Source organism: Thunnus maccoyii, chromosome 21, assembly GCF_910596095.1.
Source record: "Thunnus maccoyii chromosome 21, fThuMac1.1, whole genome shotgun sequence".
Taxonomy (NCBI): Eukaryota; Metazoa; Chordata; class Actinopteri; order Scombriformes; family Scombridae; genus Thunnus; species Thunnus maccoyii.
The window spans coordinates 18,429,983-18,454,747 of record NC_056553.1 but is presented as its reverse complement, the minus strand read 5'-3'; the positions used below and the strand labels follow the sequence as shown (position 1 = coordinate 18,454,747).

At 38.5% G+C, this 24,765-nt stretch overlaps 1 protein-coding gene across 1 annotated transcript in view; it reads right to left on the bottom strand.

The window, feature by feature from the left end:
- Positions 1-24,765, bottom strand: part of LOC121887721 (receptor activity-modifying protein 3-like) — a 32,563-nt gene that overhangs the window by 5,168 nt on the left and 2,630 nt on the right. Inside the window, exons 2-3 of the mRNA XM_042398635.1 lie at positions 6,305-6,334; positions 5,699-5,858 (exon numbers count right to left, since the gene is read on the bottom strand). Of these exons, the coding sequence (XP_042254569.1) occupies positions 5,699-5,858; positions 6,305-6,334 (190 nt within the window). The remainder of the gene's footprint in view (positions 1-5,698; positions 5,859-6,304; positions 6,335-24,765) is intronic.

Sequence of the window (24,765 nt, the reverse complement as noted above, 5' to 3'; positions counted from 1 at the left end):
GATCTATAATATTCTCTACACTATACATTATAAATATTCAATTATATACTATATTGTAGCCTATATACTCTATAGAGTAGTGTCACCTTCATAATCAAAGTGATAAGAAGCAACGTGTAGTCGGTGAAGAGCAAGAGGATCAAAGAGACACATGGCTGCCTGTAGTGTTCCTATAATATTTCTATGATCATTCAGTGTCAGCATTGGTTCTACTGAAAATACATCCCCCTTGAAATATTTTGTTACCCTCTGTAAAAAAATATTTTAAGGGAGAAATTACTCCAGATATACTTTTTACTATAGATGCTTGGTGTAACCTGGGAGTGGAGCAGGTAATGTGACTGAGGAAATTAAGCTGCACTGATCGCACTGCACTCAGCTGCAACATTTACATAATTCAAGGTAAAGTTTATACTGTCAAAACTATGGTGTGTTTTTGATATAGCATAACATTTACCATTGTACTCGTATAACAGTTTTTCAAAAAGGATCAAAACAGATGCAGCCAAACCAGGGCTAAAGGTGTGTTATGTTAGTAGTGGTTAATGTAGCTTCAAGCCACTGGCCTCAAGCAGAGATGAGGAGTTGACTAACCTCACTGCTTTCTAACTTCACCTCAAAAGATTTTTTTCATTTTAGTCCTCAGCTCCAACTCACAATATTTATTAAATTACTGTCAAATTTTGTGCACAAAATACAACTTTATTCACATATATATTATTACTTCCAAAGAAGTGTAGACTTGACTTGGACTTGCATGAAGATCTTTGTGCAAAGAAGAGAATCTATAAAAATATTTCAACAATTTTAGCTGCTCGTCTAATGACTGTACCACTGACTGTCCTGTCTCTCCATGGATAGCGGGCTAACAGTTGTAGCTAACAGTCTCTTTTCAGTTGTGTGGACCACATAACACACTTAAACGAGGCCTTTTCGTCATCTAAATGATAATTTAGTGGCCATTAGAGGCTGCAGGAAAAAGCTATGATGACCTTAGAGTAGCATCTGGTCCACACAGATGCTGGCCATAATTCCTAACAGTGAATATATTTTACTAAAAGGTAAACCAGCACCACTGTTTCTTTGTGCACAACAACAAGGCTGGCTGCTTCTGAAGCTGTAAACCACTTAGGGCAGAAAATCAATATGTTATTAGAGGTAAATGATTGAAGTGCGTAAATGCATGCACAGACACACTCACACAACGCCTACAGCTTAGTGATCTGTCTATACCCTTCCCACTGTGATCCAACAAGCTTGTACTGGCTCATTTCAAACAATAACAGTCATTTTGGCTGAATGTTTGGCCAGCAGCTATCACTGCGGGGAGGCACGGCTCATTTGTCAAATAGAGGAAGCTCTGCAGGGGTCACAGCTTGTTTAAACATGAGGCCCCTCGTTCTCCAAGCCTGATCCTTCTCACCATACTCTGGACCCTCTTGTGCCTTCGCTCTCCCTCTTTTCCTTTCTCCCACTTGCTCTCGCCTTCTTATCACCCTCCTCCAGGCTCCAAAGTAAACTGCTACATAGAAAGTCAGTGTATCCTTTGCAGTCATGTAAATGAAGTATGGTATACAAAACAACTAATGAATCATTTCTTTAATGAAAATGTGGACTCATGCTGGCAGAGCTCTTGGGAAGGGAAGTCATAAGCAAATTTGACATATTTCTTGTTGTTTGGTCCACAAATGGATATAATAATAATAATATCTTCATTTATATAGCACTTATCAAAACAATGTTACAAAGTGCTTTACATAAAAAAAATAATAAAACACAGCAATAACAGAATAAAAGTACTAAAAGAGCAACATTAAAATGTAAATATTAATTTAAATAAAACAGAATAAAAACTAGAATCAGGTCAAATCAGGGAGGGTGGTGCAATAAAAGTACGTTTTGAGCTTAGATTTAAAAGAAGCCACTGACTCGGCCTGCCTTATTTCCTCGGGCAGGCTGTTACAGAGCTTCAGGGTTCTTATTTCAAAATCTCTGTCCCCCTTAGTCTTCAGCTGAGAGTCTGGAACAGATAGAAGACCCCTGCCCGAGGATCTCAATGTGCAAGCAGGGTCGTACGTACGGGGATAAAAGATCTGAGATATAATTTTAATTACTTGTAAGTAATTAAAAGAACCTTGAAATCAATTCTAAATTGTACTGGAAGCCAGTGTAAAGAGGCCAAAACCGGGATGTTCAAACCTGTTTACTCTGGTTAAAAGCCTGGCACCTGAGTTCTGTACTGCCTGTAGCCACTCTACAGTCTTCCTATTTAGGCATGTAAAAAGGCTGTTTCAGTAATTCAGGCGTGATGAGATAAAAGCATGAAAAATAGTTTCTGCATGTTTAAAACTTAAAATAGGTCGTATTCTGGCAATGTTCCTCAGTTGATAAAAACATGTTTGTACAAAAAGGGTACATCACATGGTTATTGTTATCTTCCTTCATCAGTAGCTACAAGGTCTGGGAAATCTGGGGGAGATTTGGGATTTTTTGCACTCTTAATTGTCTGAGCTGCTCACAAAAACAGAAAACAAACAAAAAAACAGAAAAACTAACTGATTGAATATTCTAAACCTTAATATCTGCCAATTATACATGTATACACAATATACAATAAATGGACACACACTATACATATTTGACATACTCAAAATGTAGAAATTCTGATTTGTAGATTATCTTTAAAACTCTCCATGTTCATATCTTCTCCATATCCTTCAGTTTTTAATACCTATTGCTGGTAAAATGAACTGAATGTGAAAAACAGAGTCCGGACATTACACCACCCATCCTGCACTTCAGGTACAGACGAAAACAAGTGAGCCAGCACTTGAAAGGATCACTTAACTATTTATAGTCTTGAAGGACAATCCTGTGTTTAGCGGTTTCTTCTGAAAGTAGCAGGGGAACAAGAGAAATGAACCATCTTTGCTTCCTACAATGACAGTGAGACACTACTGGACCACATTTGTACGCCTGTTCAGAAACATACAACCAAACTGCCTACATCTGGCTGAAGTTGTTTCCTCTTGTGAAACTCATTAGATCCCATGAGGTTATGACACAGAGTGCAGCCGGCAGAGCACTGCCCTCCCGTCATATGACTTGGCCTCCAAACAGAATCCTGCCACAAAATTTCATGATTTCAGACCTGACTTGACAACAATTAAAAAAAGACCTGCAACTCAACATTACAGAGTTTTACAGCAGTGACTTGTGAGTTGAGTTGGGCTCAACAGAGACTTAAAAGAATTGATATGCTGGATTATCATATTCAGAGTCAAATTTTGAATTCATAATTAATCTTAGGTGCCCATTGTCTACAGTATACAGTATATGTAGTGGGACTGAGGGAAAGGACATACTGTAGACATCTGACTTAAGCATCTTGCATTGATACCCTTTGAAATAAAAGACGCTTATGTCAAGGGAAGTTATAAATTCCCACTCATATGTACACTATATGACTTTATTTGTTAACTTGTTAACAGTAGCTCTTGTTTTCACTTCCTTTTTTTTCTGTAGAAACTGTCTATGTCATCATTTCCTGTACAATTGCTCCACAGTATTTTGTTTTCTGCTGTCCAAGTGTTTTTTGTCCTGTATATTTCCATAAGTAATAAATGCAAATCATATAAAACATTCTTGATCTACATCAATTTATTACTACTAACATTACTCTAACTGCAACTAAGGATTATTTTCAATAATCTGCACAGTATTTTCTCAATTAATCCATTAATTACAACAATATAAAATGAGAAAAGCTGCAAATCCTCATATTTGAAAAGCTGGAACCAAGAGTGTTTTTGTTTGGAATATATACGAAATAAGTGGTTATTAAAATAGCTTTCAAATAATAATATGACTATCGTTGCAGCTCTAGTTATGTTTACTTTTTGTTTTTACTCTTTGCATTAAAAGTGATGAAAAAAATGTATGACTTGTGTAAGACTCTTTAGAGTGTGTATATATAACCAAATGTTTAGGACTCCGGACTGAAAATGTAAAACAGTGAATTGGTCTCACCGCTGACCAATAGATCAGTCGATTATTGTCTAAATGGAAGTCTAAGGCACTGATCAGTCTCTCAGATGTTTCCCCTGGCCATCATCATGCCTGAAGCCAAAAATCTGGCTTCATGTGGTTTATGTTGGGTTGACAAGGTTACTCTTGATGTGGCTAATCTTAAACTGTGTGAAACTGTGTTGCTGGAAAGCAGCATGAATCTCTGTTAAAAAGAAAAACGAAAAAAGAGAGCACATGACTGATGGATGAAGCTAAAGGTTCTTCTTCCCAGAATCTTTTTTCCTGTGAATCTGTGACTCAAATGATTATTTTGATGTTGACTTAATCTCCTATGTGTATGTTATTGCGCAAGAAACCAGTCTCATAGTGCTCTCCCTCTCCTACTGGCTCTACAGAAAAAAAGATGAACGTGAGAGGCCAAAGGTGAGAGGAAGGAATGAGGTGAAAAGCTAGATAAAGATAGATACAGATGGGTGGTCGGGGCTCAGATGCTTCTTGGAAACAGCTCTGGTTTAGGGGAGCAAACCTCCATCTGTTCTCCCACACACAGTCATTACAGCAGCTGCAGGAGTCCGAGTAGAATAACAGACAGTCGTTCTATCAATCCAAGTGTGTGTGAGAAAGTGCAACCGTGCAGGATTGACAACTCCTTAACTAATACTACAAATATAGAGCACTCAGACAGGAAGACAACAGTACTTAAGAGTAGTGATAAAGATAAGAGCTTAAAAATGTGGATAGCTTTTCGGTGTCCAGATGTCTTTTATCTTATGCAGCCTTCCACTGATTCTTAAACAAAATGACTAATTCTGCTCAGTAGTAACTCGGAAAAACTGCTTCCAGAGTAGTTTCCTGATAGCTTATTTGCTCTTCCATCATCGTCAAATTAACGCTGTGCTAGGCAACTAATGTAAGGAGAGTTTTTAGTTCACTCTTAATAGTTGTCACATCCTATGTGTGGAGGAGATTCCCCACCATGCTCAACATCAACGCTTCATTTTGGGCCAACAAGGAGAATTTATGGGCTTTGAGGGGGGAAGGGATGCTTTTCTGTGCTGAACGCCAATTTTGAAATCCAAATGATTAGAAAACCATTTTATAGCAAAGAACACCAGCATCTGTTTTAAGAAACAAGCAAATAGGTACAGCTATTCCCACAATGTCGCCCTGAAATCTCCTTAAGAACATAAAGAAGGAGTAGGAGTGTATGTCGCGGCTGATAATCCATTTTGGAAATATACTAAATCAAGTTAAGCAGTGATAAATCCATCAAAATGCAATTACTGAACTGATTCTATGTGTGTGGGTGTGTGTGTTGAAATTACTGCCTGTTGTGTGCTACCTCTAATACAGACAAATGTATAGTTATGTGACTATTAAAGTAGTTCAACATTTTGGGAAATGTACTTATTTGTTTTCTTGCCCAGAGTTAGATAAGATTGATACCACTCTCAAATCAGCCCGTTAGATATGAAAATAGAGCCAGTTAGCTTAGCTTAGCATACAAACTGGAAGCAGGGGAGACCAGCTAGCCTGGCTCTGTCTGAAGGTAAGAAAGCAAATTAAGCGTAAAATGTCCAACTATCCCTTTAAAGTCAGTGTCGATTAAATTAAACTGCAAACAGCCAATATTCTGCTGTCGGTGAAAAACCTCCACACATGGTCGTACCTGATGAAATGTGTGAGGTTACACCAGTACTGTGGATCTATGAGAGCCATGTCCTGCTTGAAGACTTCACCACAAAACTCCACCTCCGACTGCAGGCGGGACTCGTTGCAGGGTGTCTTGGGCCAGGGGGGAGTGGGCTCTGTGTTGAAACTGTCGGTGGCTGAAGAGGACAAAAAGAAGAAGTAGGGCATTTATGGGTCCTGCTTTTTGTGTGCGTGACTTCTGATAAACATTCATGCGGTGAAGTAACTGATATGAAAGAGGACAAAGATGGATGTTCATGGTTGCGTTACTTGTATTCTTGCATTATTCATGGCCTGTATGCTGCATGTTTTTTATTATTTTGACATTTTTCTTTTTCCAATTATGTTCTGTCATAGAGCTGTGATTTATGTTTTTCATACTGTCCATCATGATTTTGATTTCTACCCACTTTGTTCTTGAAACACGGGAAATGCCACTTTCAATATGTTTCACTTCAAGGATCTTATTTTTCTTTGTTGTTCATATTTTTCTGCAGCAAGGACTCGGTTTTCAACCGAGATTATTCAAATGTAATCGTATTTTATGTTAAAGAAAGGATGAATGATGTATGGATATGCTTACCTGACAATCCTCCCATCATCCAGGCATTGACTGCAAAGAAACATATAAAGGAAGACAGTTAGAGTGGACTGCTAGCTGAATATATTTGGTAAGAAAACAAGTCATTTCATTTTCTGATACACACATCAGCTCCATCTCTCTCCTTTAACCCTCCTAGTTTATCATCCCCTAATCCCTCCCTGGGTTGTTATGATCACGGGTATCAGCTCTGTTTATGATGGACCTGATGTTCATGATTTCACTGAACGCTAATGCCTTCGTATCCGCATTTTCAGAGGAAAAAATGGCAGAGCGATTAAGGTGGGAGACACCCCAGATCATATTTATTCCACCTAGTCATTGCCATCAACCAGTCAATTTTCGTGGAGTTCAAAAGCGATTGTGAAGCATGACATTTGCTGTGACTTCATGCAATCAAGAAGTGATGTTTTCAGTGCTTATTTTGCAGTGGATCAGTTTTAAATATCACAGGGAGAAATTGAACAAGAAGGAACAGTCAGTGAGCTGCTGGATGAGGAGCTGCAGGCAAAAAGCATGTACTGCAGTTTTACCATATTATCCTGTCATCCTAGCACCGCCATGAGATGTGCTGTTTCCCATGAAATTTGGTTTCCCGTAGAATGAATTTTAATAGCTTTGGTGATCCTCTGACTTTTCATCATCATGTCGACATTTCAGTTTGTTCAATACTATGATACTTATGATAAAATAGCTGCAAAACTTATCTCATATCCATCAGCCCCAGTTGCACATTGTGTTTAGTGCTAATGAGCAAATGTCAGCATGCTAGCATTTTAACTAAGATGGTGATCATGGTAAACATTAGACCTGCTACACATCAGCATGTTAGCATTGTCATTGTGAGCATGTTAGACATCTATAAAACATTTAACAGGACATCTCAAACTGAAAATAAAGCCAATTTACTCTTTGTATTATGAATTTTTAAATCATGAAGGTTTTATAAACCTAGAAAAGGGATTTTAAAGTTTGTGCTATTATTCCAATGTAATGCTTAACATAATAACTCATATCAACTGTTTTGTTCCCCTGAACAAAACATGAAAATAATACTCATGTTGATGATAAAATGTACTACAGTGAAAAAAACCCACAGAGGTGTTCAGTTCTATGCTGATGCTTTCTGAACTGTGGATCCTATTTTTGCACATTACCACGGCCCTCTATCATTACAAGGCCAATATTGACAACTAATCATTTGGTCTTGAAGAAGTCTTGTTGTGTGTTCAGACCACAGACAGCCAACAGCCAAGGGACGCAACATTCACACAGATCTGAATGTTATTTTGATTGGTTTCAGCAGATTATTGCTGATGCATCAGAGGTAAGAGAGATAATCATGTCTTTGTGTATGTAATCCATTTGTATGAGCATTATCATGATGGAAATGAGGGTGAAAAATCTAGAAAATCCATTATTTGTGACATGCACTGTGTTTTCAATTTTATGTTTCCATTTTTTTCTTTTTTTCTCATTCTTTCAGTGTATCTCTAGCAGTTGAGAGGAAAAAGAAAATACTGAAAGCAAGGGAAAGAGAAAAATAGCATGTGAAGTGAAGTATCCCAGTGATATTCCTCGATACAAAAGTGCATCCATCGTACAAACATTTAATTCACTTTCTCTGTACTCTGATCCACACTCAAACACAGGGCAGCTCATTTTTACTGCAGCTGAGTGTTATGAATGACCAAAGCTAAAATGCCGCTGCACAGGAAAGGTGTATCTCCCTGTGAAGTGCCACACGTACAAAGCAGATAATCAGTTTGGAAGATGCCCCGCAGGACAAAAACTGTTAGCCTGCGATATTTAAAGACTTCCCTGTTTGGACTTATTGGATGTTTTGAAGTGGACAGTTTGTTACGTGATGTACATTTTTCACCTAGCCCTCCAGACACGTATTAAGACATACAAAAATACTCTGCTTGAAGCATTAATGTGTTTCTGACCTGGTTTTTCCAGAAAAAAACATAATTACCGCATTAAAATCCCTAAAATGACATCTACCCCTTACCCCTCATTAAAAATTGCAGAATCTGAAAATATGTAAATATATTTCATCTCTGAAGTTTAACTGCTGGACACAAGATGTCTCCTACTTCCCTGTAAAGTAAATTCTCAGTGTTTGTGCACTGGAAGCTTCAAGTTTCCACATCACACTTGTGTAAGTTGAATATTGGATCTGATTGGCTTCAAAACTATTTGTCAAAAATCATGCTCGTAAGGCCCAACCCTTAAAATTAGATTTTCATTAAATACAGAGAAACTTTCCACTTCCAGCTAATGAATTTGAAAACATCATTCTGGTGCCAAACTCTGCACATACATCATCCTGAACAGCGAAGGTCAAACAAGTGAAGGAACAAGAAGAAAAACATATTTTTGAGTGGAGGGGCTTTACATATTGTAGTTAGAATGATAACTTGAGTAGTTTCTAGCCTGGTTTGATTTCAGATGTACTTTGATGGGTTTGATGTTGTTTAAGATTTTGGAAAATTGTTAAGTTTGCAGATCCTTTAATAAATAGTATGACATTTTGGATGCTCATCTGCTTTGTTGCAAAGAGTTAGATGAGAAGAAATGCAAGAAAGTACCACCAGCAGCCACTTAGCTTAGCTAAACTAGCCTGACTCTGTCAGGGAACAGAATCCACCAACCAGCACATCTAAAACTCACTTATTAACACACTGTACCAGTTGCTGGCTGTAGCTTCATCTAGGGCTAGGCGATATGGACTAAATCAAATATCACAATATTTTTGACCAAATACCATGATATTGATATTATGACAATATTGTAGGGATGTACTTTCAAAAAAGAGATTTTTGATAAATAATCATCATTAATGCGGATATATTGACTAAGTGGGTAAAGGCAAATAATAGAACAGCTAGAACTGTCTGGTGAGTTCAGAAAATTACATCACTTTACTGTAATGCAGCTTTTAAAACCAAGCGAGAAAGAGAATAAGTGAAAATATGTCAAACTGTTGCTTTAACCTTAGTGCAAAAAAAACGGTCAGTGTTTTCTCCAATCCACAAAGTTCTACAGACCACCAAATCAGCCACACCCTCCTCCATTCAGATTTTGGACTCATTTTTGGATCTGATGTAAAATGCCGGATGATAAAAATAATTGAATTGATTTATTTCTCTGTATGTCTGAAACATTTTAAAAAATACAGACATTTTAAAAGCACAGAACAAATGAGGTGTTGAATGGCATAGTCCAACCTTCCAAACCAGTCGAAGCGGAGCCACAATGATGAACTAAATGAAAATGATTAGTTTCCTTTCAGAAAGCATTTTACACTCCATCATTTAAAGTTCAGGTTAACACAGTTCTGAAAGGCAAGAAACAATCTTCCTAGTTAGGAAGAGGGCTCTAAAAGTTGTCAGAAGCAGTTTTCTTTTCACTGATACAAAGCCTGCAATTTACCAGCGAATTGGAAAAAGCACTCAAATTATAAATATAGTTGGATTAGATTAATTCTTTAAAGGAAAAATCCTCCATCATGTACTGTTAGACATCAGTCTTTGATGTTCAGTGTTCAGCGATGTAATTTAATGTTTTGGTGTCCCAACTTTCCCTCAACCTGCCTCATCGACTTCTGCTCCTTCTAATAATTACATTTCCCAGAGGCCTTGGAAAACCTTGGTTTTGGCAAAAGCTTGAAATAAAGAATGTGAAATTAAGGAATATGTGTCAGAGTTGAGTTTCAACAAAAAAAGAAAATAAATAGTAAAAGCTTTTCTATTCAATACTTTAAAAGATGACAGACTCCTCAGACAAGCTGTTTCAGAACAAAGGGACTCTGAGGGTGACAGCCTAGTCACCCTTAGCTTTATTAGACCGGATCGAGAGACAGCTAAGGGCGCTGCCAAGGAATCCCCGAGCTCATGACAGGTCACACAGTCAAATCCATACTCTCATTTTTTCCCCTGAATGATTATCTCAAGGTATTAAATCCTGTCCTCTCTTCAAAAGAGAATTAGAGATTTGTAAAGACGTACAAACAGACAGAAAATCATTTCTCACAATTTCTTAGATGCTCTGAGCAGTCACAGCACAAAAAATATGTCCTTTGTGTCTACTGATCAATACAGCAAGTGAAATATTATGGAAAATTATAGAGCACTCCTAAAAATTACACTATTATAAAGTTCTCTATCTCTGGCTTCAAAACTTGGCTTTCAGCCCTCCCGTTCCCACAGGTCTCCTCTTGCATTTAATTTCTCCCTCATGCAAGCGAGTCCAAAAATAACATCTCCTGTATAACATCCAACATCAATACATCTCGAGTACATAAGCTCCTGCAAAACCAAATATCCCATATGCACTCTTTGATAATAAACCACTTACAATAGCACAAGCTCTGAGCTTCCAACAACATTAAAAAAAAAAAGATTAGACATTTTACAGGTTATTATCTGGGAGCAACAGCTGCTAAAATGTTACTGGATCATGTAAGAATTTTGGAATAGAAAGGAGGACGTTGCTGATATTTTGGATGAAATGTTTCAGATTTGTACATTACAATATTAAGTCACTGAAAGGTCATTCAGTGCACCCTATTACTTACAGTTTTTTATAGGTGACAGGGTGGAAAAGCTGGAGAATTAGCATCTTTATTGAAACCGCTAATAATAATCACAGTAATGATAAAATGTGATTAGTATCTTCCAATAATGGCAGTACACACATACACAACCAGTGTAGTTGATTAAATGGCTTTGATTCTCATCACTGATTTAATTTATTTTAATTAATATGTTTTGATAAAGTATTGGTCTTGCATTACTGACTAATGCTCACACTATAAAGTACATGACCAAATTACCAAACAGATTAACAGTTAGATTAACCAATTCAAGTCTTGTACTTTATGTGACATGTTACTTCGGCTTATATGTTCTTTATATAGTAGGCTAATTCTGTCATTTCCCCATGAAAATCATCTAAGGAGTACTTTGCCTGTTCCCAGAGAACAAGTTCACTAACATAAATGAATAATGTTCGAATATGATTCTCAAAGGCTGTTGACAAAAAGCCCTTCTAAAAAGCTATGGTACAAAACTGTTTGTCTTTTAAGTTATGAATAAACACAAGCAGGATGGAGGAACTGATGAAAATAACTTGTAACAACAATCTAGCAGCAGGATTCCCTTCAGTATGAGCTCTACGTGACAGCAGGGGGGAGGTCTGAAACGACTGATTCTGACTCCCCCGATTCATGCCAGAGTATGAATTATAGCAGCTTGGTCTTATGGTGAGTCTCTCATCCTGATGTATAACAGTTTGCCAAATAAATAGCCTTTCTGGATTTAGATAAAAGAGAAAATACAAGGTCAGGGAACTGAACCAACTGTTTAAAGCAGCATTAAATGATTTTTTGGATAGCAGAACAAGCTGGAAACACCACATTGGCATTATGTAAGCTCTTATGGCGAGCGTATTAGCAAACAGATGCCCTTATTAAACATCCAACAGACATAGAGCGACACTGCATTCATTTGGAGTTGTATTTGTGGCCACTTGACACATTTATGTCCAATATCCACTCTCCTTTTTGCTCTGTTTTGGTTGCTGCGAACTCTTGAAAGAAATATCTGCCTTTTTAGCAGCTAAATTCTCCACTATTTTGACCAGCTAGTCGCTAACTTTGTGGCTGGGTACTGGGCAGGTAGCGTACACTGGGTTTATCAGAGCTTTCTCTTTGAAGACAGCTGCCTGCTGATTTTGGAAACGGTAAGAGTGAATCAGTAAACAGTAAAGTTGAAACAATGAGCTGAAAGATGTGAAAGCGGTCCATAGGGCAAAGCTGATAGTGATAATGTGATAATTCTCTGTTGGTTCGTCACTACGAGTGACACCTTTAACATTACATAGTAATTTAATACATAGTTAAAGGGGATGTATCATGCTTTTGTGAATTTCTGTTATTTCTGTACTGTTATGATGCCGGATATGTGTGTTAAACATGGTCAAAGGTCCAAAACTTGGTGAACATATGTAAAAATGCTCCCTGCAAGTCAAAAGCCAGGGCTTCAATGTGCTCTGAATGCTTCTTTTGCAATGTTACCTCTACTTGCTCCTTATGATGACATCACATTGTTCGCAAGTGCCCACAAACAGCTGTCCGTTCCGTAGCCTTTGTCACTAAAGTTGTTCTATGGGTTGTATGTGTTGTCCACTTGCATATTTTGGATCAGATTCTGGCTCGAACATGTACAGATATATTTGAGAAATTTCTATTTCGAGTAAAGAACAAGAAAAAGAAGTGACAGTTGACTACTGTTTTTTTTTTACATTGCCCCCTGAGCTAGCCAATCACAACAGAGTGGTCTCCTCAGAAGGGGGACCTTAAAGAGACAGGAGCTAAAATGGCCTGTTTCAGACTGAGGCTGAAGTGATGGGCTGCATAAAGATCCAGTATAAATATAAGAGTTTTAATTAACTGTAAATGATGCAAAGATATTCCAGTTGAGCCCCAGAATATAAATATAGACCTGGAAATGTGCATGATTTAACATAGAAAATCCTGAGTAGTGTAGCTTTAAAGTGCATACAGCATGTAAATGTGTACAGTATCTGTTTATCTGGTCCAGAAAAGCAGAGCTCCTAAACCTTAACCGTAACAGTAGTGTATCATCAGCAAATTGTGATTATCAACCTTCCAGCAGCACCTTTTACCTTTCCTCTACTGTGAGGATGAATAACAGCAATGCAATTTATCTGTAGCTGCCTCTGCTATCAGAAACATTATAGGCTTTGAGTTGTAGCAATGTCTTTTCAGTTTACTGAAACCATGAGTGCCCATTTGTTGTAGCTCTTTGTGAAAACTAGTTTTGAAATGAGCTGTGACTGTCTTCATGTGGTATTTTCAGTTTTCAGAAAATTAAATATTTAATAGGTAATTCATTTGGCATTAATTAATTCACAGCCTCTCATCAATTTAATCACTGAGTACTATAGACAGCTGAATTGTTAATTCTCTCATCAGTCAAATGCGGATGGATGCTTTCCTATTTGTTCAGTCATCTAGCCCAGTGGTTCTCAAAGTGAGGTCTGGGGACCTGCAGGAGTCTTTGAGGGCATTCCAGGGGGTCCCCAGCAAAAAGAAGAATAATTTATTTTCACTATAATTTCATCCATAATTAACACAATGACAGGATGTATGACTATTTTGGTCACAGGTTTCATACACTTTCTGTAATAAATCATCTTACAGCAAAAATCTTATCAACTGGGGGTCTGTGGTCTAATTTGTTTCAGCTTAGGGGTCCTTGACGTGAAAGTTTGAGAACCACAGCTAAAGCCACTTGACTATTTTCATACCATTTATCAGTCAGGTTCCTCTTCACTGAGGTTCAAAGGTCTGTGACTGCTGTTGCTGAGAAACAACTGGCTGGGTCTAGCTGACAAGTCTCTCTCTCACACACACACACACACACACACACACACACACACACACACACACACACACACGCACACACACACACACACACACACACACATACACACACACACATGCACACACACTGACAGTCATGCTAATGAAGCCCTTCTTGCCCACTATGGAGCTGGTCATGGATCAAGCCCAGCTCTTCATGATATCATCAGATCAATTATAATTTTCAAAAGAGAAACTGGTTTAAACATCATAGTGCAAGCAGAGTATCATGCAGGCAAATTAACATTTTACTGCTTATGTAATTCAAGTCTTTGCATAAAATTGTGCATAGCTCTTGTCTTGTCAAAAGGAGATTTTACTGTGAAAATAAACTAAACCTGCTATTTATAGAGCAATAACTGACGCACAGGCTGAAAACACAGACATATTAAAACCAGCATAATTAAGTCTCATTTTGTTTCTTGACATATAAAGGAGGGTATTAGCCATACTGCAGAATACTCATTAGATTCTCTGCATGTGGGAGTTTAATATTAGCAAAACACTAACAGGCTGCAATGAGAAGCCTCTATATGAAATCCACAAAGATCCACTGGAGCATGGTACTAGAACCTAGCAATAATTGTTAAATAGTTGTAATGCCATCACTGCCCACACTTCAGTTTTATGAGTGGATAAGGAGGAACAACCAACAACCCTTCTGCACTCAAATAGAAATGTTGAGTCAGCTGAAGCATAACCTTATCTCTGCATTAAAACAACATTAGATTTGTAAATTATGCAGGCCAAGCTGAGCAACTTTAAAGAAACAGAGAATTAAATCAAGGTGTTTGTAAGTGTCACACGTGAGCTGAGAGTGTGACAGCCAAGTACCAGTTGGCAAGCTGTCATCCTGTGCCTTGTAGGCTGGCAAGATAAATATAGATGAGAGGAAATAGAAGATGAAAGAAAGTAGATGAATTGCCAGCACTGTCCAAATAGATTTGAAGCACAGGCAGAAGTGGTAGAGCTTGTTTAACAACCTCTGCCTGTCTCGTCATCATCATCAGGACAGGAAGGCAGTGAGTTATGGTGAGCAATTCAGAGGCGGGTTAGTAATAACGGTAAAATCTAATTAGGGAGGAAAGTTTGCACTGCACTTTTGCAGCAACATGTTTAATCTGATTACACTTCCGAATGTTTTGTTAGTTTAAACACATGGAAAGATGGAATATTGTGTTCCAAACAGGATATGAAAGACGTCTTGTCTGTCTGTGTATCTCTGCCTACAGCAATAAAAAATTAAAAAGAAAAATAACTCAGATGGCCTTCTGTGTCTTTCTTTTCCTGCTGGACCATCTGTGGTCTTCTATCACTGTCTTTCTACACAGATAGAAAGACTGAAGCCACTGAGCAAAGTCAGCTGGGGTTTTTACAAGCAGATGGACAGAAAGATGAAAAAAGAGAGAGGAGGGTGGATATACAGTTGGTGAGAAACAGTGAGGAAGAGAGGAAGGTAAGGGAGAGAGAACTGACTGCACGTTGGCTTCCTGAACATCAGAAAACACAGATAGTCTATTAATTATTCTTTACTGACAGATAATGTTGTTTTCATGTTGTTTACTACAGGAACAACAAAAAATGACAAGCATCTAATGCAAATATCCTGTAAAGATGTATAAACAGGTATCAACATAAACAAGTAAAAACATTAAATCTTGAACCAAACATGTTGACGAATGGTGTAATTTTCTGTATCCTTTGAAACTTACACACTTGAATTCACCAGCAGTAATTTGCTCTGACAATTTCCCCTTCTGCACATTCTTCAAGAAGATAGGGACAGCATGCTTAAAAAGATTTTTCATCTAAGTCGGGGAACCGACATTGTATGCATTCTCACTGTAGAACATTGTGAGAATGCAGGCCATATTTATTTTGATTTCTACACATGTATGTACACAGGTAAGGACAAACCTGCCCATGGAGAGATTTATAATGATCAATTGTGTATATATATTGTATAAAACAAAATAAAACAGTGAAAACCGCCCATCACAGTATTCTAGAGCACAAAGTGATGATATGTTGTTTTGTCCAAATAGTCCAAAACCCCCAAATATTTAATTCACCATAATGTAACACCAACAAAAGCAGAAAATTATCACATTTAAGAACTTGGAACCATCAAATACTTGGTATTTTTGGTTGAACAATGACTTAGACAATGAATCGATTATAAAAATAGCAAAAAGTTGCTATTTAATTAATTAATTAATTAAATGAATTTCCTTTCAATTGACTAATCAAATAATTGTTGCAGCTCTATGTGATTTAAATGAAAAGTTCTGATCAGTAATCCTAAATACTTTTCAATAACTTCAACTCCTTGGGCAATTGAGAGTTTGGGAAGGTTAGCTGGTAACTCTTTGCCATTGGAAAATAGCATGATTTGGGACTTTCGGCACTAATTTAAGTAACAGGACTGAGTAACGTCAAAGGCAAATTGCAGGAATACAAGGGTTTGTAAAGCTAATACATAACAATATCATCAGAATAAAATAACAATTAGATATGTTATCACAAAGATTAATTACATATATGGAAAATATTAATGGCCCTAGTAAGGAACCCTGGGGTGCACCCTTTAATACAGGGAAGAAGGAGGAAGAGGACGAGCAAACTGAACACATTGAGCTCTAGCTGACAGGTAGACAGTTTACAACTTGCTAAATGAGCCGATATTGCAGAGTTTATTTACCAAGCTGACATGGTCTACTATGTCAAAAAACTTGGACAAATCATTAAAAACAGCTTCACAGTATTTACAGCAGTACAATGTCTCAGTTGCTATAGTGCTGTGTTGTGGTACATGCAACCACAGTGAAGGCTGAGAACATCAAGCAAAGCCCTGAATGTCTGAATAAATTTGAAGCTCATTTTCATCTGAATAACACACAGCCTTCATGAATAAAACCCTGACCTGCTTCTCTGCTCCTTAAAGATACTTTGAAGATCAAGAGTTCTTGGATATTTAAGCCACACCGCCCCCTGTGTTCTCCATCTGCAGAAAAACAACTGAGGCAAGCTAGATCAATGAGAACACAACCTTCCAAAGGAAATGTTTTGTTTGCATTGCTGCAATGCAGATGACATCTAAGCGGGTCTGAAGCCAGGAAGCAAGGAACAGAACAGATACCTTATTTTAGAGTAGAGGTCAAATTGGTATTCTTTCTCCTCTCAGATCCAGGGGAATTCACAGCTCCTCAAACAATGACTGAGATTATCAGACTGAAGTCAGTGAGGTAGACAGCTGAAGGAGGGCTCGCTTTTAAGGAATATTGTTACTCTGCTATAGATGAATAAAAAACCTTTTCAGAGAGACAAGTAGAGGCAGAATTTAAGTGAATGTCAGGAGCTGATCTGAAAAATGCTTCAAGGAACACGAGAACCCAACGTTATCATTGTTAAATTAGTTGTGAGACCTTAATATCATTACAGTAATCAAATGAGGCATGCCAAACAAACAAAATCAGGTGATTGATAGCCTTAAACACATTGTTTGCACAAGTGTATTCTTCCTGCTACAAGGAGGATGTTGTCTCCTCCTCTCCTCTTTCTTGAGGAAGTCTATTTTCTCTTTGGCTGAGAAGGATACGACCATATAGGTAGGGATTTTCCATTAGTTTTGTGTGAAATAGCTCCCTAAAAATGTAATATCTCTTTATCATTTCTCAGCACTCACATACATACATTGAAAAGAAATTTGTCCTCTGCATTTGACCCATCCTATACACTTGGAGCAGTGGGCAGCCGCAGTGCAGCACCCGGGAACCAACACCAGTTCTTTTTGCCTGTGCCTTTGGATTATTAACCCTAACATACATGTCTTTGATTGTGGTAGGAAACCGGAGCACCCAGCAGAAACCCACACAAACACAGGGAGAACATGCAAACTTCATACAGATAAGACCTGGGATGGTCAGGGTTCAAACCCAGGACCTTCTTGCTATGAGGCAACAGTGCTAACCACTGAGCCTCTGGGAAGGCAGAAGCTATAGGATTGGTTATAAAAGGGTCTCAGCAGTTTGACCTTCAGCAGTAATAACTGTGTGACAGACAGAGATGAACCATCAGTCATTCCTTTTATCAGCAGAGCTCTCTGACAGGAAAGTGAATGACCTTGTAGTGGAGTGCTAACGTAACTGGTGACTGTGGTGTCCTAACCTGACAGAACAACAAGGAGAGGATGTTGTTGTGATAGAAACACCGACCTGTTCAGGTCACATAAGGTCACAGTTACATGTTGTTGTTAGTTTATTGGAGCAGATTTGAGAAAAGAAGACTGGAGAAGACAAACTGTTGGGTGACAATATTGACAAAATTCATATGAAATTTTCAGCATTTGATCATATTCTGATAACTTGTATAGTTCCCTTTACAACAGCAAATAAAACTAAATCTTGTATAAACTTGAGTACAGAGTTTTGCCAAGTGTTAGTGCCCTCAGCCTAAAAAATTAATCAGTGTTTCAAATAATGATAAGTTATTACTATGTTTACGGTCCCTGCACACACCCATTTATACTTATTAGAGCTCAACAAATATAAGATTTTGAAGCTCCAATATCTTAGTACTGAAACTACTGATTAAATTTTGTTCAAATCAGAGTTCAATATCTTAAATTTTTTCTATTGTTATCCAAATATTGCGAGGTTTCACTGTTATTCCCCAAAACCTACTTTCTTTGTGTTTTGTTTCTTTGATGTATTTTCTTTGGGCCTCTAAGGCTGCATTTCGGCTGCCATGGGTAACAAAACTTTTCACTGACTAATAAAAACTTTAATAGTGATTTGTTTTAGGGATTTAAAGACTGTTTTTCTCAGGATCCTCCTTTATATTAAAAGCTAATCGTGACTAGGTGATATCGGACATTTAAGAGAAACTTTTCAGTTTTCTACATTCAGTAGTAAATAGTTCCAAATTAAACCGGTTGACCATGAGGTATGTGGATTATCCTGAGGAATCAAGACCTTGTTTTTGGAAAGTGATAAGTATTAACAACATGAATATCTTACAAAGACATTTGTTTATTTACATTTAAAGCAGCATTGATTAATTTTAGGCATTTGGGGGCAGCACAACAAGCTGTATAGACTAATTGCGACATTACCTTTTGATGAATGGAGATTAACAACTGATTTACACATACAGCAGACTCAGCATTAGCATTCATCTGGAGTTGTGTTTTTGGCCACTTGGTGAAATTAAGTCGAATATTCACTATATTTAGCTTTGTTTGGTCCCTTGAAACTCCTCTTGAGGCAAACAAACTTTCGATGGAAATACTTGGGAAAAACTCACCCTAGAATTAATGTAATCTTAGTTCTATAAAAGTAATGTAAGGGTGACATTAGTTCAAGGCACTTTAAATAAAAAAACAGTCAAGAGAGTGATAGAAGACCAAGATTCGTTTTGTCCCTATTCAATTGTGGTGCCTGGCCTTAATACACATCCAAGCACAAAATATATTAACCGATAATGCAGAAGACGAGGGACGTACAGTGTAACTGTCAGAAAATGTTCTGTAGATTTGCTGTAGTACGTGGTTGTGCCACCAGGTGAGGCCTATTACCTTTTAATGAGATTGAGCTACAGGTGTGTTTGGTGACTAACTGTAATGGCCGCACATACTGTAAAACAAATGCACCTCCCTGCCTTCGGAGGAAGAAAAAAGTTGAAGTCTAACTCAATCTGCTCACTGTCATGTTGATGAAAACTGAAGCATAGAGTTGTGAAAATTCCACGAAAATTCCAGCGTTGTTGTCTGGCGGATGTCCAGTTTAGCTATCTGAGGCTCATGTTAATGCTTAACTAGCATCTTGAGCAGCTGCTCGGTTAATGCAGGCTGAGAGCTGAGTGTCAGACAGCAGAGAGCACCGCCGTAGCTGCTAACACTGCTAACATTGAGGACCAGCAGGACTCTTAATTATGCAAGCTTCCAACAAAATCAACACAAAAGTGATGAACTGTATAAGTGACACTCCCCTGGTCTGTTTATGAATGACCTATTTTGGATTCAAAACAGCAATTTTCGCCTAAAGGTGACAAGTTTGCAACTCTGCAAGTAGCATAAGTTAAAAACAGCTGCCTGTTGTGGCTGGAAACTTATGTGAGGAATGACAATGAACCAAAACAGTAAAGTTGTTGGCTGGAAAACTGAAACAATGAGCTGAAAGATGTTGAAAGAGAGCTGAGGGGAACTGCAGTCAGGAGTCAGGTGACAATTCTCTGTGGGTTTGTTATTTCAGGTGGGTTCGTCACAGTTTGAGTACTGCAGCTAGCTTTTTGATCTATTGTAAACTATAGATACTATACATTAACTGCAAATACTGCTACATTATAGTCATAATTAGCCACATATTTTTCTACATTTTCTCTCTTCAGTTTCTTCTCTTGCCAGTGCAAATTCTTGGATCAGCTGGGATAAATAGTAGCTAGATTACAAAGTCGCCTTGTCCTATCTCTCTTGTTTCTCAAACTCTCTTTGTCCCTCTCACTACTCCTGCAGTTTCTGAGAAAACTTTTTTGCACTTTTTTGCGGATTCAAATCTTCATCTACCAGGTAAATACTAATTACTTTCCAAGGGACGCGAATGAAGGGGAGCAATAATGTTTTTCACAGTGCTACAGCAATCTGTCTGGTTAATTATAATTTGGCACATTTTTAAGCACGTATCCAACAAATATGATGAATTTACATATTAGGAAAACATAATTTTGAACCTGGTTGTGTCATCTGACGATGACAGAGAGCCTTCACTTTTACATTTACATTACAATTTCTCCTCAGTCAACCCTAGACAACAGCTGTCTGCCGCTGCTAACCTTTTTAAATGTCCTCAGCTTGAAGTTATTTTGCTCACAGACAAAAGCAATCACTTCCCATTGTAGATGAGAAAACCAAAAGTGGAAACAACATGTTCAGCTTCTGTTCTCACACAGTCCCCCATAAAAATAAGCCTGAGTGGAAGTATCCAGCCTGTTTCTACTGAAGTGGAGTCTTCCATGTAGGGTGAATCTGAGGGTCAAGGAGGAGAAAGAGGAAGAGGAGACTGGAGAATGACACAGATGTGCAAGACAGAGGGGAACTCTGGGTACTTGGCAAACAAAAGCAGGAAGAGGGGGAGGAGGAGAGGAGGAGTACTGGATGACCATGACGGAGACAGACAGAAATAAAATGCCAGTGGCAGAGAAGAGAGAATCCATGACGAGGGACTTTCCGGAGAGAATTTTTTTTTTTTTAACCTATTACACTGTTTATATGTATGTGGGGTGACAGCAGCTCAGGTGGTGCAGCGGGTCGCCTGGTGATTGCTTGGTTGGTGGTTTGACAGCATGTTGTGGGTGAATCTGAGGTACCGCGAGGGGCTTTGCACGGCTCTCGGGATCAGATCTCTACATAAATGCAGTCCATCGACCATGTGGAGAGGAAAATTACAGCCAGGCTTCGGCTGAATAGGCCCCTGTGGAGCAAATCCATCTGTCTATGAGCCATCATGCCTTGTTTGTGGGAGCGCTGGAGCTGCAGCACTAAAGAATCTCATGAACATTTTGTCTGTTGTAGAGCATCCTAATGAAATCGAGTCATTAAGAAATATTTTTAAGCACTTGTTTTGGTTTTAAAGTCTATAAATACGGGTATGAACATTTGAGTGCTCACACAGACGCACAGTGCAGGCTGTTGGTGATAGATAAGGAACATGGATGCGATTATAATACAGTGAATTGGCAGATTCAGTGGACTTTATGAATTCCCAATCATTCCTCGTTGGCAAAGATAATCAACTGGAAAAACAACATTGGAGAGGCAACACAGTTCAGGCTTTCATCAGTATTCCCCGTTTACCTCTCCTCAACTCAATGTGTTTCATTCTACAACATAAAAGCCAAAACAGCCTAAAGCCACTCTGTTTCATCCCCCCTTTGACAAACCACAAAGCCAGCTCCACTGGAACACTTGCATCCAACAAAAACCAAACATTTGTTGTTTGCAATAACATCATGGCAGGCATTAATTATCCACTTTATGTAGGCTTTTAGAAAAACACCAAATGCCTCTGACAGTAGTAACAGTTGCGTAGTTACACAGAAAAAAACACAAAGCTGTAAATGTAGAGGTTCAGTGGGAATGGGCCATTTTTTCTTCTTGGATGAATAAGCTGTTTGAATTCCGACTTGGCTCAATGACAAATGCAGGATGCCTTACATCATATGGTCTCAATGAGTATTGATGCTGCAATGGATACTGTTATTTGTTTTACTTCCATTTTCAACCTCCTTCACTGAAAATGACACATTTGTGCACTTGTCCTTAAATGTCCAAACTTCCTGGAACACAGCGGCACTAAGCACTTTATCCCCAAAAGTGATGCACTACCCCACACAGCCGACTGGTGATAAATATGTCAGCTTGTTCTGGCCATTAATTACAGTCCCCTGGCAAAATCTGTGTGATAAAAGCCAGAGCACAGTGGTGGAATGCATTATCAATTCTAACTTTGGCCAAAATCTCATTGGGGATGTGATGGATGGACAAATCAACAGATAAATGAACAGGCAGTGAAGGCTGAGATGATGTATGTATACAGAGATGGACAAATCTGTTCACATGTAATATCCCCATCCAATAAGCGCAGTATAGGACATGCAGTGGAACAGTGGTGAGATGTTTCATCCTCCAAGTTTCTGTCAAAATTCATTCAGTGGTGTCTAATCACGCAATCACAACTGACCAAAAGCCCTTTTCCCTTAAAGACAGATTGCAACAAGGGGATTGAGCAAAAACAGGCTGTATTCCTGTCAGCTGTCTGACCGGTGACAGTGCCAAAGACCTCTGCCTCGGAGCCACTCAGGACAGTGCCAACAAGCTGTTCATTTGCCTGTCTGAAAGACAAAGGAGCGAAGGAGAAGAGACAGTAGTGGAGGGAAAGAGGGAGAGTTTGGTATGTGGAGAAAACTCAGAGACACTCTCACAGAAGCACAAATTCAAATTGCAACACTGAGTCAGAGGCTGTGAGGACTGACAGGGGTGTTAAAGGGGCATTAATGAATCTAAGACCTTCACTGACATCGTTGTTAGGGACCAATACCAGAGAGAACTGCAAAAACACTGGCAGAGCCCTTCTGTAGAGGCCTCTTTGCTCTTTTCTTTCCACTATATTAACAAAAAACCCCAAAAAACGAATCAAATTCTGTCTCAAGCTTATTTGGCTGATCACTCAACTTGTAATACCCAGGTGATGTAGTACACCTATGCATGAATAAATACAATGTCTGACTCCTGAACCATAAAACTGAACTTAAAAAAGTCATCAATCACTCATTAACTTTTCCTTTCTATTTAACACGTGTAGAAATAAAAAACGAGACATTATGATTTAACAAGCCTGCAGTTTGGAGGTCTAAACTGAAGCCGTTGGGTACATACAACCCTCCAAATCTTAATAAAACCAACTGACTATATGCTTACTAGTGAGTGGGTAGCAAGAACTCATAACAGCAACAGTTACCAAGACTTTTGGTAGAAATTAGCTGCCTCCCCCATCTCCAGTCCCTGCGCCAAGCTAGCATCAGCATGTACCACACTCGTCATTCATATCCAAGAAAAACTGAACACTCTACTGTAAGATCATAAAACTTGCCAGAGAGCTTTATGAATCATCCCTGTAATGTTTAGACACCAGACTATAGCAGACTATTTCTTTGCTGAAGAAATATTAACAAAGAGCTTTCCTCTTAGCTCCTAACACCTCTACATGAGTCCTGGTTCTGAATGTTAAAGGCAGCCCTGAACGTTAATTAAATGTTATCTCAGCATGCTTTAAAGTATGGAGCAACAATTGATTCAAACAGGGGCGCAGTGGATTACAGCCTGACAGACTGTGTTCATTCAATACAGAAGTGTTCATTCAACTCATCGGACGGCTTCAACTCATTACGATTTGTCTGCTGTTTTCATTTGAACTGGGAAAATTACTTTTTGGCCGCACAACAGTAAATGTTTTGTCCCCTGTGAAGAAAATAACCTCTGATCACTAAGTGTCATCATTAACTAATTTCAGTCTTCACCATCTATCATTAATTTGAGTCTGTTAATAGTGCTCATTACCACTTATTCTGTTCTGTGATTGGAAATCTGACAATGTCAGAACTGGCCCTCGGCTGAAAACCATCCCTTTGTCAGATCCTCTATATTCTGATGTAAATAGACAACTGGCTGCCATCCTGCTCCAACTCTGCCCTCTTGCTGCTCCTTTGAGAAGCCAGTAAAAGTGTATGATGGCTCCTGCAAATGAGATCAGATAATGAGCGCTTGGTTTGTCCTCTTGCTGCTTCCCAAGATTATCTTGATTTGTTTGTACAGTTTGCTGTAGGGCTGTGAATAACGGTTATTTTCATTACATTTTCATTGACTAATTTGCTTATTATTTTCTCAAGAGTCAAGCTGATATCTCCAAATTGCTTGTTTTGTCCCTCCAACAGCCCCAAATATATTCAGTTTACTATCACAGAACACTAAAAGAAACAGCAAATATTCATATTTGAAAAGCTGCCTCCAGTGAATGTTTGGCATATTAGATAGGCAATGAGCTAATAGAGGCATCTATAAAGTGTAATCTGTTGACCATCTGGTGCTTAGTCAGAAACACACTCTGTACTCCACACATTGACTTGGAGTCAGCAAGACCTCAGCATATTAGACTTTGATATGAGCAGGATGAGCGAAGAGACAAAGTTCAAGCCCCCTCTGGTGCATGAATCTTTAACAGGCCCCTGAAAGATTAATAATGCTCTTAACACACTTTCACTGCAGTTGAGCTTTGGATAGAGCTGAAATGTAACTATGCCTGGGGGAACAGCAACCACTGGCTTTGTTACACTAAGCATGCTTGCAATGGTTTGAACTCTCAAAGTTCAGTCTTTCAGGTATAACGAGAGGGATGTTGACATCCGATTACCAGCAGTTTCTTCATGCTTGACAAGCCTA